Below are 14,878 nucleotides of genomic sequence, written 5' to 3' on the forward strand. Positions count from 1 at the left end.
ACCTTGTTAGAAAAATAGAGAGCTTGGAAATAAAATGGGGTGGAGATGTGAGAGAAAGCCAGCAAGCTGAAGGCAAACTTGAGCTGTAGTCAGTGCTCTGGATGATTCGAGACTGGTCTCTTATGTGGACAGAAATTGAACTATGGGCACCCCTCATCTGAGCCAGGAGAAACGGCACCTGTTCAGGGAGGCCAAGATGTTTCCTTGTCTTTCTCAAGGGAAACTGGAAGTTCTTTTTCTGTTTGCTAACCTCTAAGCTTAAGGTCTGCTTTTTTATTATTTTATTTTATTGTTTTTGTGTGCCAGTACTGGGATTTGAACTCAAGGTCTAGAGACTCTACAACTTGAGCCACAGTTCCACCTCCAGCTTTTTGGTGGTTAGAGGTAATTGTCTCATGGAACTATCTCAGGATGGTTTTCGATCCAGATCCTCAGATCTTAGCCTCTTGAGTAGCTAGGATTATAGGTGTGAGCCACCTGCACCTGACTAAGGTCTGCCTTTGAAATTAAGCCTCCATACTTGGCCCAGAACCAGTGTCATGATAGGGAAGGAAGGTGGAAGGGGTGCTGCAGCCAGGTGCACCCATCAAATGGGAGAAATTCTGCTCACAGATCCTGCTGAGGCCTTTTGCAGATATTTAGTGTTTAGCCTGTTTAAGGTTGTTAACTCTAGCTGCAGATATGACTGGCTGCAGCTCCTGCCACTTGCATTACACTGGGAAACAACTTACAAGTATCCTCAGATCAGGGAGAAAGGGAAGCATTGTGGCTCCTGTTCAAGCAGAACCTACTTTCCTTTTCGAAACAGCAACGACAACTTTCGAACAGCAACAAAAACAACATCAAAAGACAAGTTGGGCACTTATGGCACATGCCTGTAATCCTAGCTGAGGCTGTAATTTCAGCCCCTCAGGAGGCTAAGGTCTGAAGATCGAGCTTCAAATCCAGCTTGAGCAGAAAAATCCAAATGTCCTCTCTCCAGTTAACCAACACACACACACACACACACACACACACACACACACACACACACACACACACACACACAGAACATATAGGATATTAAAATAAAGCTAAAATGTCTGCTTAGAAAGGTGTTTGAGGGAGCTTAGGATGTGTTGGCAGATAAAAAAAACGCAGCTATGGGTGGTGTGTATGGATGTCAGTTCTCTTGTTTCTTCTTGTCCCTTCCTGCTGGGGCTTGCAGGCTGAAGCAATGACCAGGCTGGGGACAGGGACACAAATATGCCCAGGCCTGTTGTCTAGTGAGGAACAATGAAAACACCCTCGCCAGCACAGACTTACGAAATGCCTCTGCCCCCTGGTAGAGGCCAGCTTGTTGCCAGTGTGCAGGTGCTGTTCGTTAGGGACATCTTCCAGCCCCTCGGGCACTGCCTGCCTGGCCAGCCATACTTCTGCCTGAAGCACTGGACATTGCCCTAAACTGAATCCCAGCTGGAGTAGACTGAGCTTCTAGATTGCACGGACCAGCCAGGAGGCGGTTGGAGCTTCCTTGTCAAACATACTCCGGCTCTGGGCACATCTGAGCAGGAGTATGGTAGGTGCCACAAGCTTGGGTGAACACTGCTGTTTGTCTTGAGCTCAGTGTGTCCATGCTGGGACTGGAGCTGGCTGCCTGTATCTACCCCTCAGTTAAACCCCACAGGGAGTACCCACTGGATCCTGATGGTCCCCATCCCATCCTTTCCACTGGTGGCCCTCAGGGCTCCTAGACAGTGTGCTAGGAGGCTAGACTCTCCCCTCAGGGTTGCAGCAGCAGATCTGGAGTCCTGTGATTTACACAGAAGGAGCAGAATGGTGTGTGAATTCTAGCCACACACCCTCAGGCCCCGGTAGTGGGCCTCTCCTGAGGTTTGGAGCTAGGTAACAAGGGAATGATGGTGCTCTTTCAGAGAAGGGAGAAAGGTGAAGAGACACAATGCAAATAAATGTACACGTGCACTCGAATGTTCTAGAGTGAGGGCTCTATTGAAGACAGGCAAAAGGAATATGCTAATACATACAAAGAAATTAACACTTTGAAAAAGAATAGAATCTGCTCTGAGTACAGTCATACTGTAAAATGACCTGCAACTATCTGGTCTGGTTTGTTCCCCAATTCAATAACCTGCATCTGCCAAACCAGAAAAGGTGTAAGAAGACCAGACGAGCCCCTCCCACCCCCCCACCACCAAAAAAAAACCCTGCCCTCCCTGTCCTGGGCTGCCAGGCTAACCTCCAGGGCTATGCATTCTGTCTCAAGTCTCTCACTTCAAGTCACGGCACCATTATTAGGCATATGAATATGAGCCCATTTCCAGGGACAACTTGTGAGTGGACTTGGCCCTAAGGGGTAGCACCAACTATGGTTTGAGGGCAGCCAAGGGGTGTTGGCATCTGTGTGGTTGGCAAAATCCTCAGAGCAAATACACACCTGCTCCTCATCAACTGCCCCAGAACGCTTGAAAAACATCCCAGAATTTCAAAAGTGTGCATGTTAATCTTAAGAATTTGTCCAAGAGGATAAGGCAAACCTCAGTCTAGGGAAACAGAGTAGGAAGGGAAAAAGAAGGCTAGATAGACTCTTCTTGCTCTTTCCTGTGTGAATGTCACCAGCTTCTAGCAAACAGATCAACTATTCATCCCCACATGCAGGGCTGGCGGGTGCCCAGTGCAGGTCCTCCAGGAGAGCGAGCGGCAAGCACACATGCTCTCTTGCACTAGCTTTTGCTCTGGTCTGGTGATACTTAGCTTAGCACTTTCACAATGACCAGTGCCTGGACAGTCACCCCATTCAAAAGCCAGATTCATAACTCCAGGTCACGTGGCTTCATTGGAACAGGCTACTAAATGGTAATGTTTCTCCATGGGGGTTTCCTTGGGTGGTCCACTGTAGATCTCTGCTTTCATGTGGACTCTGGCACGTGTGTGTATGTGTGTGTGTGTGTGTGTGTGCGTGCGTGCATGTGTGTGTGTGTGTGTGTGTGTGTTGGTACTGGGGTTTGAACTCATGACTCTGGCTTGACTTTTTTTACTAAAGCCTGATGCTCTATCATTTGAACCACAGCTCTACTTCCAGATTTTGCTTGTTAATTGGAGATAAGAGATTTTCAGGGGAGGGGTACCCTTTTTTTTTTCTTGCCTAGGCTGGCTTTGCATCCTGATCCTCAGATCTCAGACTCTTGTCTAGCTAGGATTACAGCATGAAACACCACACCCTGCTAGATCCCGGCTTTGAATGAGTAAGTCAAGGTGTTCGACACCAATTGGGGAAAACTGTAGAACAAACAAGGTGCAGACTTCCACTCAGGGTTGAGTACAACGCGCAAGACAGTGGAGTGGATGCACTTGGCTCACTGTGAGCACTTGGCAGCACCGAGGAAAGAGACAGGTGGATGCAGGTACTGTGCTCCCTCCTTGGGGAACTCCAGGATTGTGAACACAAGGCTTACTGGGGCTTATGTTCCCACTGAAAGCAATGATAGAATATCAGGGGTCTTTGAGGTTTCGTAAATCCATACAATTTATAAATATGTTAGTGTGTATTAGACTGGCAAGGATTCTCTACAGCAGGTAAAAAGTTTGGATTTTTAAGACTGATTTGTTTATTGATTTTAGAGTTGTCTTGGGGGGGGGTGTCCTGTACTTATAGCATTCGCTAAGCAACCCTTGAGGCTGATCCTGGAAAATGGGTTGAGTCATAGGACCTGCACTAGCTGTTCAAAGTGGGGGCCACCAAGACTTGCTAGAAACACTTTCAGCCAACTCAGACATACAGCATCAGTAAGCCCCTGAATGACCAAGATGCCCAGAACCTCCTCTTCTTTAACATTACAAAAGCAGATGGATGGACGTTGGTGGCTCACTCTTATCATTCTAGCTATTCAGGAGGCTGAGATCTGATGATCGTGGTTTGAAGCCAGCGCAAGCAGGGAAGTCTGTGGGTACATATGGCTCTCCTCCTTACTTCATTGGGCCCCATCCACACCTGCTTACTGTTTAGTGCGATTGCCTTTCTGTTTTTCCCCCCATTGAACTGTATCTTGTCTTTTTTTGTTGTCGTTGTTGTTGGTCATGGGGCCTGAACTCTGGACCTGGGCACTATCCCTCAGCTCTTCAGCTCAAGGCTAGCGCTCTATCACTTGAGCCACAGCACCACTTCTGGCTTTTTTCTACTTATGTGGTGCTGAGGAATTAAACCCAGGGCCTCATGCATGCAAGGCAAGCACTCTACCACTGAGCCACCTTCCTAACCCTGTATCTTGTCTTTTGTTCTTAGAGTATCTTTGAATAGTTGTACAAAGGAGGTGCATCTAATAAAACAGTTTATGACTACAGGCTCTTGATTAGTGTCAGCCCTTTTGTAATGCCAGTATTGGGGCTTGAACACAGGCTTGGGCACTGTCCCTTTGCTCTTTTATTCAAGGCTGGCAGTCTACCACTTGAGCCACAGCTCCACTTCTATCTTTTTGGTAATTCATTGGAGATAATAGTCTTGCAGACTTTTCTGCCCGGGGTTGGCTTTGAGCTACAATCCTTAGATTTCAGCTTCCTGAGTAGCTAGGTTTACAGGCATAAGATCAGGGTAATGATCTCTTACAGGTGCTGGGACTAGCTTTTTTCTACACCCACTATAGTAAAAGACCACAGTGCAGGACAAATGGGGTTTTCTGATAGGGCAGAACACTCACATTCCTTGGTGTTGGGGGGCGCCAAGAGGCAGGAGTAGCAGACCATGCCGTAGATGTTCCTGGGTCTGTTTTCCAACATGTAGTAACTATTGGAGGCAAGGAAAGACAAAGTAGAGACAGGTGAGTGAGGTGGGCATGGTCAGGCCATGGTTAAAGCCAGGAATCAGAGTATGGTGGGAGTCGAGGCCCAGGGAGTACAACAGCATCGGTGCCCACCGAGTTCTCCTGATGGTGTTCAGCTGGGCCAATTTTTTTTTCCAGTCATGGGCCTTGAACTCTAGGACTGGGCGCTGTCCCTGAACTCTTAAGCTCAAGTCTAGCGCTCTACCACTTGAGCCACAACACCACTTTTGGCTTTTTCTGTTTCTGTGGTGCTGAGGAATGGAACCCAGGGCCTCATGCCTGCAAAACAAGCACTCTACCACTGAGCCACCTTCCCAGTCCCAGCTGGGCCAGTTTTGTAAAAAGTACTTAAAAGCTACTTTTACAGTGAAGCAGAGACTCCTTACTTGGGCCCATGAATTAACTACAGGCAGGCTTCTCAGCCTACACTTTGTATCTGTGTCCTTTGCTCTGAGCCATTATTTCCTGCAGTCATTTGGCAACCATCTTGGAATCCAGAAAGGATGGGATAGGAAGCAAAGACCACTTACTAGGTATCAAAAGCTAAGGGAGAGTGCCCAGGCCCTGAGTTTAAGCCCTAGTACCCCCCCCCACACGTACACACACATGTACACACACACATGCACGCACACATGCATGCATGCACACACACACACATGCACGCACGCACACACGCAGATGCTGCTGTTTCTAAACCCATCCTATGGCAACATAAGTGACCTTGGGTCCTGCCATCAGCAATCTGCCTGTGAGGTCCAGCCCTTGCAGGCCACTTCCTTCCAGAGGACCAGCCTCCCTCTGGCCCTGTCCTCTTCTCTCAGCCTCTTTCCCTCAGCAGCTGTGGCTTCCACTTTGGCACATGCCATTTTCCATAAACAAACATTTAATGGTGATCATGAGCCATTTATCACATTGTGAGAAGTCGATTCAATGAACTGAGTGGGTGCCAACACTTTTCCTCATTACAATTGGAGGGATGAAAATCTCTCCCTGCTATTGGGCTTTTTCTGATTGGTTTCTAATCTCTTTCTTATTAGCTGTGCTCCATGAAGGTCCTGATGATGGCTGTGGTTAACAGCAGCTCGATGCGGGAGGGCTGGGTGGGGGGAGGCTTTGGATTCTAGCCTTCCTGTGCTTGGACTATTCTCAGTAACATGATGGCTGTAATTGCCTGCTCTTCCTCAAAGCCTTTTATCCTCAGATCCTTGTGTATCTTGTAAACATTAATTAACCAGTTTCAAAACACCTCTCAGAAACCACAACAGCCAGTCTTACAGTTAAGCCTTCTAGAAATATCTTCTCTCAAACATACTCTTCTTCCCCCTCTGGAAGATACCTTTTGTCTGTGGAGCAGTCATGGGAACCAATGATGGATCATCCCACCAGGGGGCGTGTGTCTGCTATTTGGCTCCATGAGCAGACAGTGACTCACTCCCCCATCCCAGTTTTTGTTTTTGTTTTTGTTTTGCTGCTTGTGGGGCCTGAACTCTGGGCCTGGGCACTGTCCCTCAGCTCTAGGTAGATATTGATGGGTCAAATTAGTGAATGACACACTGCTTCTCCACAACAGTTCAATATGCTGAGATGGACAGAAGTCCCAAAGAGCTGTTTGTGATCTTTAAAAAGAACAGGGCCACAGCCTCCTCGATTCTGTTAGTACCCCTTGTAGGCTCTGTCTTACAGGATATTCCAAAGCTACATCAGTAGATATGGGACACTGGACCCAATGGGGCCCCTTGCCTGCTGAGCACCAAAGAGGGGTGCTGGTCAGTTCTGGGGCAGCTTGTGGTGGCCTTTTCTTGTCACATAGGCACGTGCTGCTGCCCATTGACTACTCTTATATGGGAGGGGGCTCTCTCTTTTTTTTAATTTTATTTTATTTGTGAACATACTGTACAGAGGGGTTACAATTGCATGGGCAGGATAATGCGTACATTTCTTACCAAGCATTGCATCCTCCTCCTTTGTTTACCCTTCACATCCCTCTCTCTCTTTTTTTTTTGTGCCAGTCCTGGGGCTTGAACTCAAGGCCTGGGTGCTGTCTCTGAGCATTTCCAGACTTTGGTAGTTAATTGGAGATAAAAGTCTCATGGCTTTCCTCCTTGGGCTGGCTTTGAACCTCCATCCCCAGATCTCTGCCTTCTGAGTAGCTAGGATTGCAGATGTGAGCCACCAAAATTCAGCAATTTTTTTGCTTTTTTTCCTTTCCTTTCCTTTCTTTTCCTTCCCTTCCCTTCCCTTCCCTTCCATCCTCTTCCCTCCCTTTTTCCTTCCTTTTCCCTTCCCTTCCCTCCCTTTCCTTTCCTTTCCCCCTATTTTCCTCCCTCCCTCCCTCTCTCTTTCCTTCTTTCTTTCTTTCCTTCCATCCTTCCTTCTTTCCTTCCTTCCTTCTTTCTTTCTTCCTTCTCCTCCTCCTTTCCTCCCTCCCTCCCTCCCTCCCTCCCTCCCTCCCTCCCTTCTTCCTTCCTTCCTTCCTTCCTGTTCTGGGATTTGAATTAGGGCTTTCAACTCTAGCTGGTGCTCTACCACGTAAGCAATACCTCTAGTTCTGGGTTTTTACTGGCTCATTAAAGAGTCTTCTCTGCTCTGCTGGCTTTGAATCTCCATCCTCAGACCTTAATCTCCTTAATAAGTAGGGTTATAGACACCAGCAACTGGTGCACAGTTGTGTTCACGGGGTGTCGCTTTCTAACTCCCACAGGGGCTCTGAATGGCTTTAGCTCTAAGATTCTTCCCTGACCCCACCTGTGTGTTTGGTCTAAGCTGTGCACTGTAGTAGTAAGTAATGTGATAACGAAACAAAAGGCGGGGAGGGGGGATAGGAAGGGATGGGAAAGGGAAACAAAAAGGAGGAGGCAACAATGCTTGATAAGAAATGTACTCATTACCTTGCCCATGTAATTATAACCCCTCTGTATGGTATTTTCACAATAAAAAATTAAAAAAAGAAACAAAATTGAAAGATATATCTATATCTATATCTATCTATCTATCTATCTATCTATCTATCTATCTATCTATCTATCTATCTATCTATCTATCTATCTATCTAGCAGAACACCAAAAACCCAAACCAGGTTGGCTCCAGGAGATGGTCAAAAAGTTGTGTTGACCACTTGGGAGGCGGGGCAAATGCCTGCAGATGAGAAGCCACTTTGTTCTCGTACTGCTGCACAGAACATTTTAAAATGTATGCTAGCTTCCATAGTGCTAATGCAGGGTAGGCAGGGTGGAGAACACTGGCCTGTCTTCTGCCACCTGATTGAGTTTCATCGGTTTTGAAGGGATCTGTGGCTTAGCTAGAGTATCAAGTCCATTTATCTTTTTATAAAGGTCTGACGTCAGACTGCTTTATTCACATTTCAATTTTAACCACAGATGCTCCAGGGTTTACAATGAGTCTGTCTCTTAAGTTAAAAATACCATGAAGCTGAAAATGCACTCAGTATACCAACCTTCCCCTAGCCAGCCCCGGGGGATGCCCTCTGGATACCCAGAAGACGCATCTATGTAACATCATGAAATTCTACTTCATAATAAAGTATTGGTTATATCATGTGACTTATCTCAATCAATTTCAGTATAACTGGGTGCTGGTGGCTCACACCTGTAATCCTAACTACTGAGGAGACTGAACTCTGAGGATTGTGGTTCGAAACCAGAGTGAGCAGAAAAAAATCCACGAAACTGTTAATCTCTAATTAACTACAAAAAGCTGGGAGTGGAGCTGGCTCAAGTGGTAGAGCGCCAGCATTGAGTACACAAGCTAAGGGGGCAATGGCCTAGGCACACACGATCCACACAGTACTCATTTTTCTGAGAGCGAATGAGCATGGCTCTTTGGGGACTATCCATTAGCTTAGCTTATTAGGTGTTGAAGTATGGCTTCTATTGAATGAATGTTCCATTTCTACCATCCTAAAATTGAAAAATTGTTAAGCTGAAGACTGCTTCTTGTTTTTTCTTTCCTTCTCTCCTCTGTTCTTCCTGGGTTGCTTAAAATGCACAGCTCAGGGCAAGATTTAGTTAAATGGAGCCTCCAGAGTCTTTTCCAAGCCAATAGGGGTAGATTTCTTAGGAAGATCTTCTTCTTCTGGGACCCTTGAGCTTGCTAGAAGATGTCCCTGAGCCATGACATGCCCTACTCTCCTTTGGTGGTGAGAAGAGCTAGCCCCTGGGTCCTTCAGAACCATTATGAAGCCGCTTGTCTGAAGCGGGTGGCGGGGGCAGAGCTGGCCCGAGGAGCTCCTCAGGGGCCGGTGATGCCAGGGAGGTTTTAAACCCAACTCTGTCCTTCTTCCTTGCCCAAGGTGGTATAGGGTGGGGAGAGGTTATGCCAGTCTGCCCACGCAAACCTTTCCCAACAGGAAAGCCTATTGTTCAGCAAGTGTCTTAGACACATTGGATAGGCATGAACAGGGACTGTGAATGAGCTGGTACCTGCCAAACCACAGGAAGGGAGAGTAGAACCATTGAGGCTGGAAAGGCAGACTCCAGGTAATGGAAGCAATCTGTATCCGCAGCCTATAACCACAGGGGTTCAGAATGAAAACAACCTTTCATGGAGCTAATAATGCCAGCTCGCCAAAGCACATATAATCCTCTGTGACTCAGCAAGAAATCTGTGAGCAAGTGAGTACTACTCAGGGTCCTGCCCAGTCCAGCCTTGGGTTCATAACAAGAGTGGGCCTCAGCCCCTAAAATAAGGGGGGACTTTCTATTTTAGTGGCCTGTGGATTGGGAGTGCTTGACTGAAACAGACATGCCACATCACAGAGCCAAATAAGGCACTGGCTGTACTGTTTCTACAATCCCTGGAGGAGGCTTGGGAGCCAGCCTCGCTCTGTCCTGGGTGCTGAAGACAAAGTATCTGTTCCCATGGAAAACTGTTAAGTTGAAGACGGTCTATAATTCTTTCCTTTTTCTCTCCCCTTGTTCTTGTTGGGAAAAGTGAACAGTTCAGGACAAGAGTCTGTTTAAATAGAGTCTTGGGATGGGTCTCAGTGGCTCATGCCTGTCATCTTAGCTACTGAGATCTGAGGATTGAGGTTTGAGGCCAGCTAAGACAGAAATATCGGAGAGACTCTTATCTCCAATTAAACAACAAAGCCACAAATGGAGGTATGGTTCAAGTGCCAGTTTTCAGCAGAAAAAGCAAAGCAAAAGCAAGAGGCCTCAGTACCAGTACATATATACAAATGAACAAAGAGGGCCTTTAGGGAAGAGAGGTAATCAAGTTGGATAAAGCAGGCTCCCCACTAGTTCTATGAAGGCCATCTGTATCTGCTCACATTTTTTAGAGGCAGGAAGCTAAACACACTTTCTTTAGAGACTTGACACTTTCTGGTAGATTTGGGGACTAAGCAATTTGAAGTGTGTATGTGTGTGTGCGCATGTGCACGTGAGTGCAAGTGTGCACATGCGTGTACATGTATGCATACATACACATGGGTACTCCAGTACTAGGTACTTTTCCTTAGCTTTTTTTGCTCAAGGCTGGAACTCTGCCACTTGGGCCACAGCTCTACTTCTGGCTTTTTGGAGGTTGATTGGAGATAAGAGTCTCATGGACTTTGCCTTGAATAGTGATCCTCAGATCTCAGCCTTCTCCTCCTCTTCCTCCTCCTCTGCCTCCTCTTCCTCTTCTTCCTTCTTCCTCTCCTCTCTCTTTGTCTCTCTGTCTTCTTTTTATTTTGGTGCTGGGTCTAGAACTCAGGGCCACAGCACTGTGCCTGGAGCTCTACCATTTGAGTCACAGCTTATTTTCCAGCTTTTTGCTGGTTAGAGATAAGAATCTCACAGACTACTTGTCTAGGCTGGCTTTGAGCCATGATCCTCAGATCTCAGACTCCTGAGTATCTAGGATTACAGGCGTGAGGCACCAACACCTGACTTGTCTCATTTCTAACATCCCAGCCACCCAGTATAATTTCCAGAAGTTTAAGGTCCTATGAACCCCACCTCCCTAATCATAAGGTGAGGGAGATTTCCCCCCATTTCTGGAGCACTATGTCCCGTACCATACTATTTTGGCTGCTGGTTTCTGTATCTTCTCTTTGTATCACTAGTACCTACTTGGTCTCTTTTGGATGAAAAGTTTATTTATGAAAATAAATAATGGAGATATTAAGGTTGCTTGTGAGTATATGGTCAGGTATCCACACTGGGATCCTCTGGAAATAAATGTAGGTTTTTTTTCAGTGTTTATTTTTTTTGTCTAGAGCAGCATGAAAAAGTAAGCATACTTTTCTGTGCATAATCCACAAAAGCATTTGCATTTCTCTCATGTATTATGGATTCCGATCAAGAAAAATTAATGAAATCAAGGAATCAGAAGTCAATCAAGATAAAATTCTAGTTTGCAGTTAAGCTATTAGAAGATGATTCTAGCTGTCTAAGGTCAAGACCATGCTGAATTCCTGTGGCAAGCTGCACAGAGCACCCTCCGTGAGGGTTTGTGTAGCTGCGGGAACACACTGATTTGACCTATCTATCATGGTCCTTTTGGTGGATCTCCCCACTGAAACTACTTGAGCACAAACCATTTATCTCTATTGCATTTTCCAGGATGATAGTCTAATATCCTCCCTACTTATAAAAATCTGGCTTTGTGTGTTTATTTGTAGTTTTCCAGTCTTGGGGTGGGGTGGGGGCTTGAACTCAGGGTCTGTGCGCTGTCCTTTAGCTTCTTTTGCTCAAGGCTAGTGCTTTACTACTTGAGCCATAGCACCACTTCCAGATTTTTATTTTTGGTAATTTACTGGAGAAGAGAGTCTCACTGACTTTCTTGCTCTGGCTGGCTTCGAATCGAGACCTGCAGATCTCAGCCTCCTGAGTAGCTAGGATTAAAGGTGTGAACCACTAGTACCAGGTTGAGTTTATTATTCTTATTTTCCTTCTGCTCTTAGTTCTGTTCAGTGATCAAGGGAGACAGCATATGTACAAGTGCTGCACTGGTGGCCCATCTACCACCACTATCATCTTCCTTATCTCCTCTGGTACTACATCTACCCCCCCGCTCAGCATCACCCTGTCTCTCTTCCCACCATCACCAGCTATTACCTTCACCAGCTTCCTCATTACTGTCACCACCCCTACTACCTCCATCATGATGTGTATTACCATCATCACTACCTAGATCACCTTCACCAGCACCGGCAGCCCCTCCACATGCTTTCCATGTGCAGCCTTAGCAGTGCATTATGTTTTGTAGCCACTAGAGGGAGGCAGTAGCAACAGCTGTTGCTTAATATTCACTGGGTGTCAGGCTCTTTTTTCTCTGGTCACAGGCAGAATTTGCTAATCCTCCCTATCTGGGAAAAGGAAGATATTATTTTTACTGCCTTTCAGGCCAACTGCATCATTTATTTTGGAAGACTTTTGATAGATAACTGTGGTAGAATCATAGTCATTGTATGACTCATTTTTATTAGTAGCTTTTATTCTCATTTCCCAGAATATCAATAATACTAGAAATAAGACTTTTCTATATAGAATCTTCGTTTTTCCTCCCCAAATTGTCTCACCTGTATTGTTTCATTGTAAGTATTCAGCCGATTTTGTTTCAGTTGGGCAGTTAGAAGACACTGCAAGGATGATGATTTCTGTCCTTGTAAGAGGCATAGACACAGTTTGTGGGTGGCCTGCCAGTGAGGGGTAACAGGCCTTGCCAACCCTGGATGTGGCTTCAATAGTTGGGGACAAGGGTCAGGCATGCACTGCCCCAGACCTTTGGTCTCATTGAAGGGGTTCTCACTGGGCAGGGGGCTTCCCAGCATAGCTGGTACTTACCCAGGGAGACACGGGCCACACTCAGCATCATTCTCCATGTCCCCTGGTGTCAGCACGGTGGCCCGAAAGAAGCCCTCACAATCTTTGTGGCGCCTGCATATCTGGTAGCCTCCTTTGGAAAACTTCTCTGCTGGGCAGGGCACACAGCTATAATCTTCATCTTTGGAGCCATAGCCGCAGGACTGCCAGGGAGCGGGAGATAAGAAGACATGGTGAGCATGATGGGTCAGTCTAGTTGGATGCTGCCTTTCTCCGGAAGCTACTCTTGCCAGGCCTTAGCTTCCTGTCTCATCTTCATTGCAAATCCCTCACTTTGCCAGCTCTAGCCAAATTCTCTCCTCTCCCTGTAAGCTTGTCTTAGGCTTGCCTGATGTCTTCTGAGGTCCCTAAGTCCACTGGCTTCTGGAATTTCCCATCAGTGGAACAGCTCTGGGCACCTAACTTTTCTCAGTGCTATGCAAGACTGAAACTTGGAAGTATTGAGCTTGAATAAATTAAGCATCCACATTTAACTTTCCTCTCTGCACAGGAAGGGAGATGTCATCCTCAAATTGATAGATAATTCTGTAACTGGAGACCACTTCAGGCACGCTTCCACTTTAGACAACCAGACACTCATTTAATCAGGGTAGAACAAGAAATTAATCTTCCTTAAAAAAAAAAAACTGATCACTTGCCAGGTGCTGGTAGCTTACATCTGTGATCCTAGCTATTCAAGAGGCTGAGATCTGAAGATAGCAGTTTGGAACCAGCCGGAGCTGAAAAGTCCATGAGATTCATATCTCCCATTAACCCATTAAGCAGCAAAAGCCACAAGGAGAACTGTGACTTAAGTGGTAGAAGAGCAGCCTTAAGCAAAAAAAAAAAATAAAGCCAAACAAGAATATGAAGCCCTGAGTTTAATCCTCAGAGTCAGCATACACACAGAAAAGAATTCACAACTCCTGAGGAATCTGCCAATAAGTGGTCAGCCAGTAAGAGCCCTGGGCACATCACAGTTCAGCCTCAGAAGCCAGCAACCACAGGAAGACACTTGGTGACCATTGGTAAAATACAATGGTATTGCAGGCAGCCAGTTGTGCCCAGGATGGTGCTTACCATATAGGGCTCCTCCCCGGGCCCACAGGGGGGGCACTGGTGGCACATTCCGGTGGTTTGGTTGTGGTATTCATTCTCACCACAATTGGAGTCTTCTGCCCTGGCTGAGCACATCAGAGATACCTGCCACAGAAACATTGTTGGGTCTCAGTGCCTCCTCCAGACACATATACTTGCTCGAAGCAGTGCCCAAGAGGCCTGAGGTCTATCTGGGAATGCAGGCCCCTGTGGTGCCAGCCTTATCCTGGTGCGGCCCAGTGAGTCCTCCATTAGTGCTGCAACCCCAGGGACTTGTAGGCCATTGGCTGGTCAAGGTCATAGCCACGTCTCATCAGTAGCCACCATCCAGAACCATTTCCTCCTTACTGTGCTGTCTAACCCCTGTCCACCTTGTCCCTGCCTTCCCTCTACCCCATCAAAGTTGTCTCAAGTTTCCTTCACCCATGCAGTCCTCCTTTGATTCTTTCTACTGTCATGGCCAAGGTGGCACCCCTGAAGCTGGCCTTTCAGTCATATAGCATCCCCACCGAGACCCCTAAAAGGAACTCTGCATATCTCTTCACTGTGGACTCACCCCCCAGGGGATGCTGTGGTTAGCTCACCACCCATAAGCCCGAGGGATGTTTTCATCCATGAGCCTGCACTAGAATCCAATCTTCAATCTAACTGGAGGACAGATGGTACACAGGACTTTGCAGAAATGATCTCACTTCATCCTCGAAGGAGGTGCTGCTCTTGTCATCCTATCTAATGGCAGAGGGAGCTGAAGCTGGAGATGCTAAGGATCCGATCTAAGGTAGCACAGCTGGTGAAGGCTGAGGTCTGGAGAGGAGGTTCTGGCCCATCATTACCAGAGCTGGGCAGTGTAAGCAGGTGCTCAGAGCCACTTACCACCAGTACAGGGAGCCAGGGCGTCCATTTACAGTCCCCCATATGGGCCATGCTCTCCTGAGGGTGTACCTGAAAGACACATTCTTATCAGCATCAGGTGGACACTGACAGTGGCCCCTCAGCCTCAAATCTGCCTGCCTTCATCTTCATTGGATGTAAGGTACATCCCAGCAGGCCTTGTGGGAAAGCATACACCCTAAAAGACTTTTCTTTTGGCTTGAAGCCAAGTCCCAGGCTGTACCCTTGGACCAGCTCTGAGGCCCTCTCCAGCATCATGCCATTTC

At 46.9% G+C, this 14,878-nt stretch overlaps 1 protein-coding gene across 1 annotated transcript in view; it reads right to left on the minus strand.

The window, feature by feature from the left end:
• The window catches only part of Edar (ectodysplasin A receptor), a 28,251-nt gene extending 13,606 nt beyond the window's left edge, over positions 1–14,645 (minus strand). Inside the window, exons 1-4 of the mRNA XM_013034268.1 lie at positions 14,595–14,645; positions 13,704–13,826; positions 12,606–12,787; positions 4,692–4,777 (exon numbers count right to left, since the gene is read on the minus strand). Of these exons, the coding sequence (XP_012889722.1) occupies positions 4,692–4,777; positions 12,606–12,787; positions 13,704–13,826; positions 14,595–14,645 (442 nt within the window). The remainder of the gene's footprint in view (positions 1–4,691; positions 4,778–12,605; positions 12,788–13,703; positions 13,827–14,594) is intronic.
• Between the last annotated feature and the right edge of the window lie 233 nt (positions 14,646–14,878).

This window comes from Dipodomys ordii, unplaced genomic scaffold, assembly GCF_000151885.1.
Source record: "Dipodomys ordii isolate 6190 unplaced genomic scaffold, Dord_2.0 Scaffold186, whole genome shotgun sequence".
In the NCBI taxonomy this organism is placed as follows: domain Eukaryota; kingdom Metazoa; phylum Chordata; class Mammalia; order Rodentia; family Heteromyidae; genus Dipodomys; species Dipodomys ordii.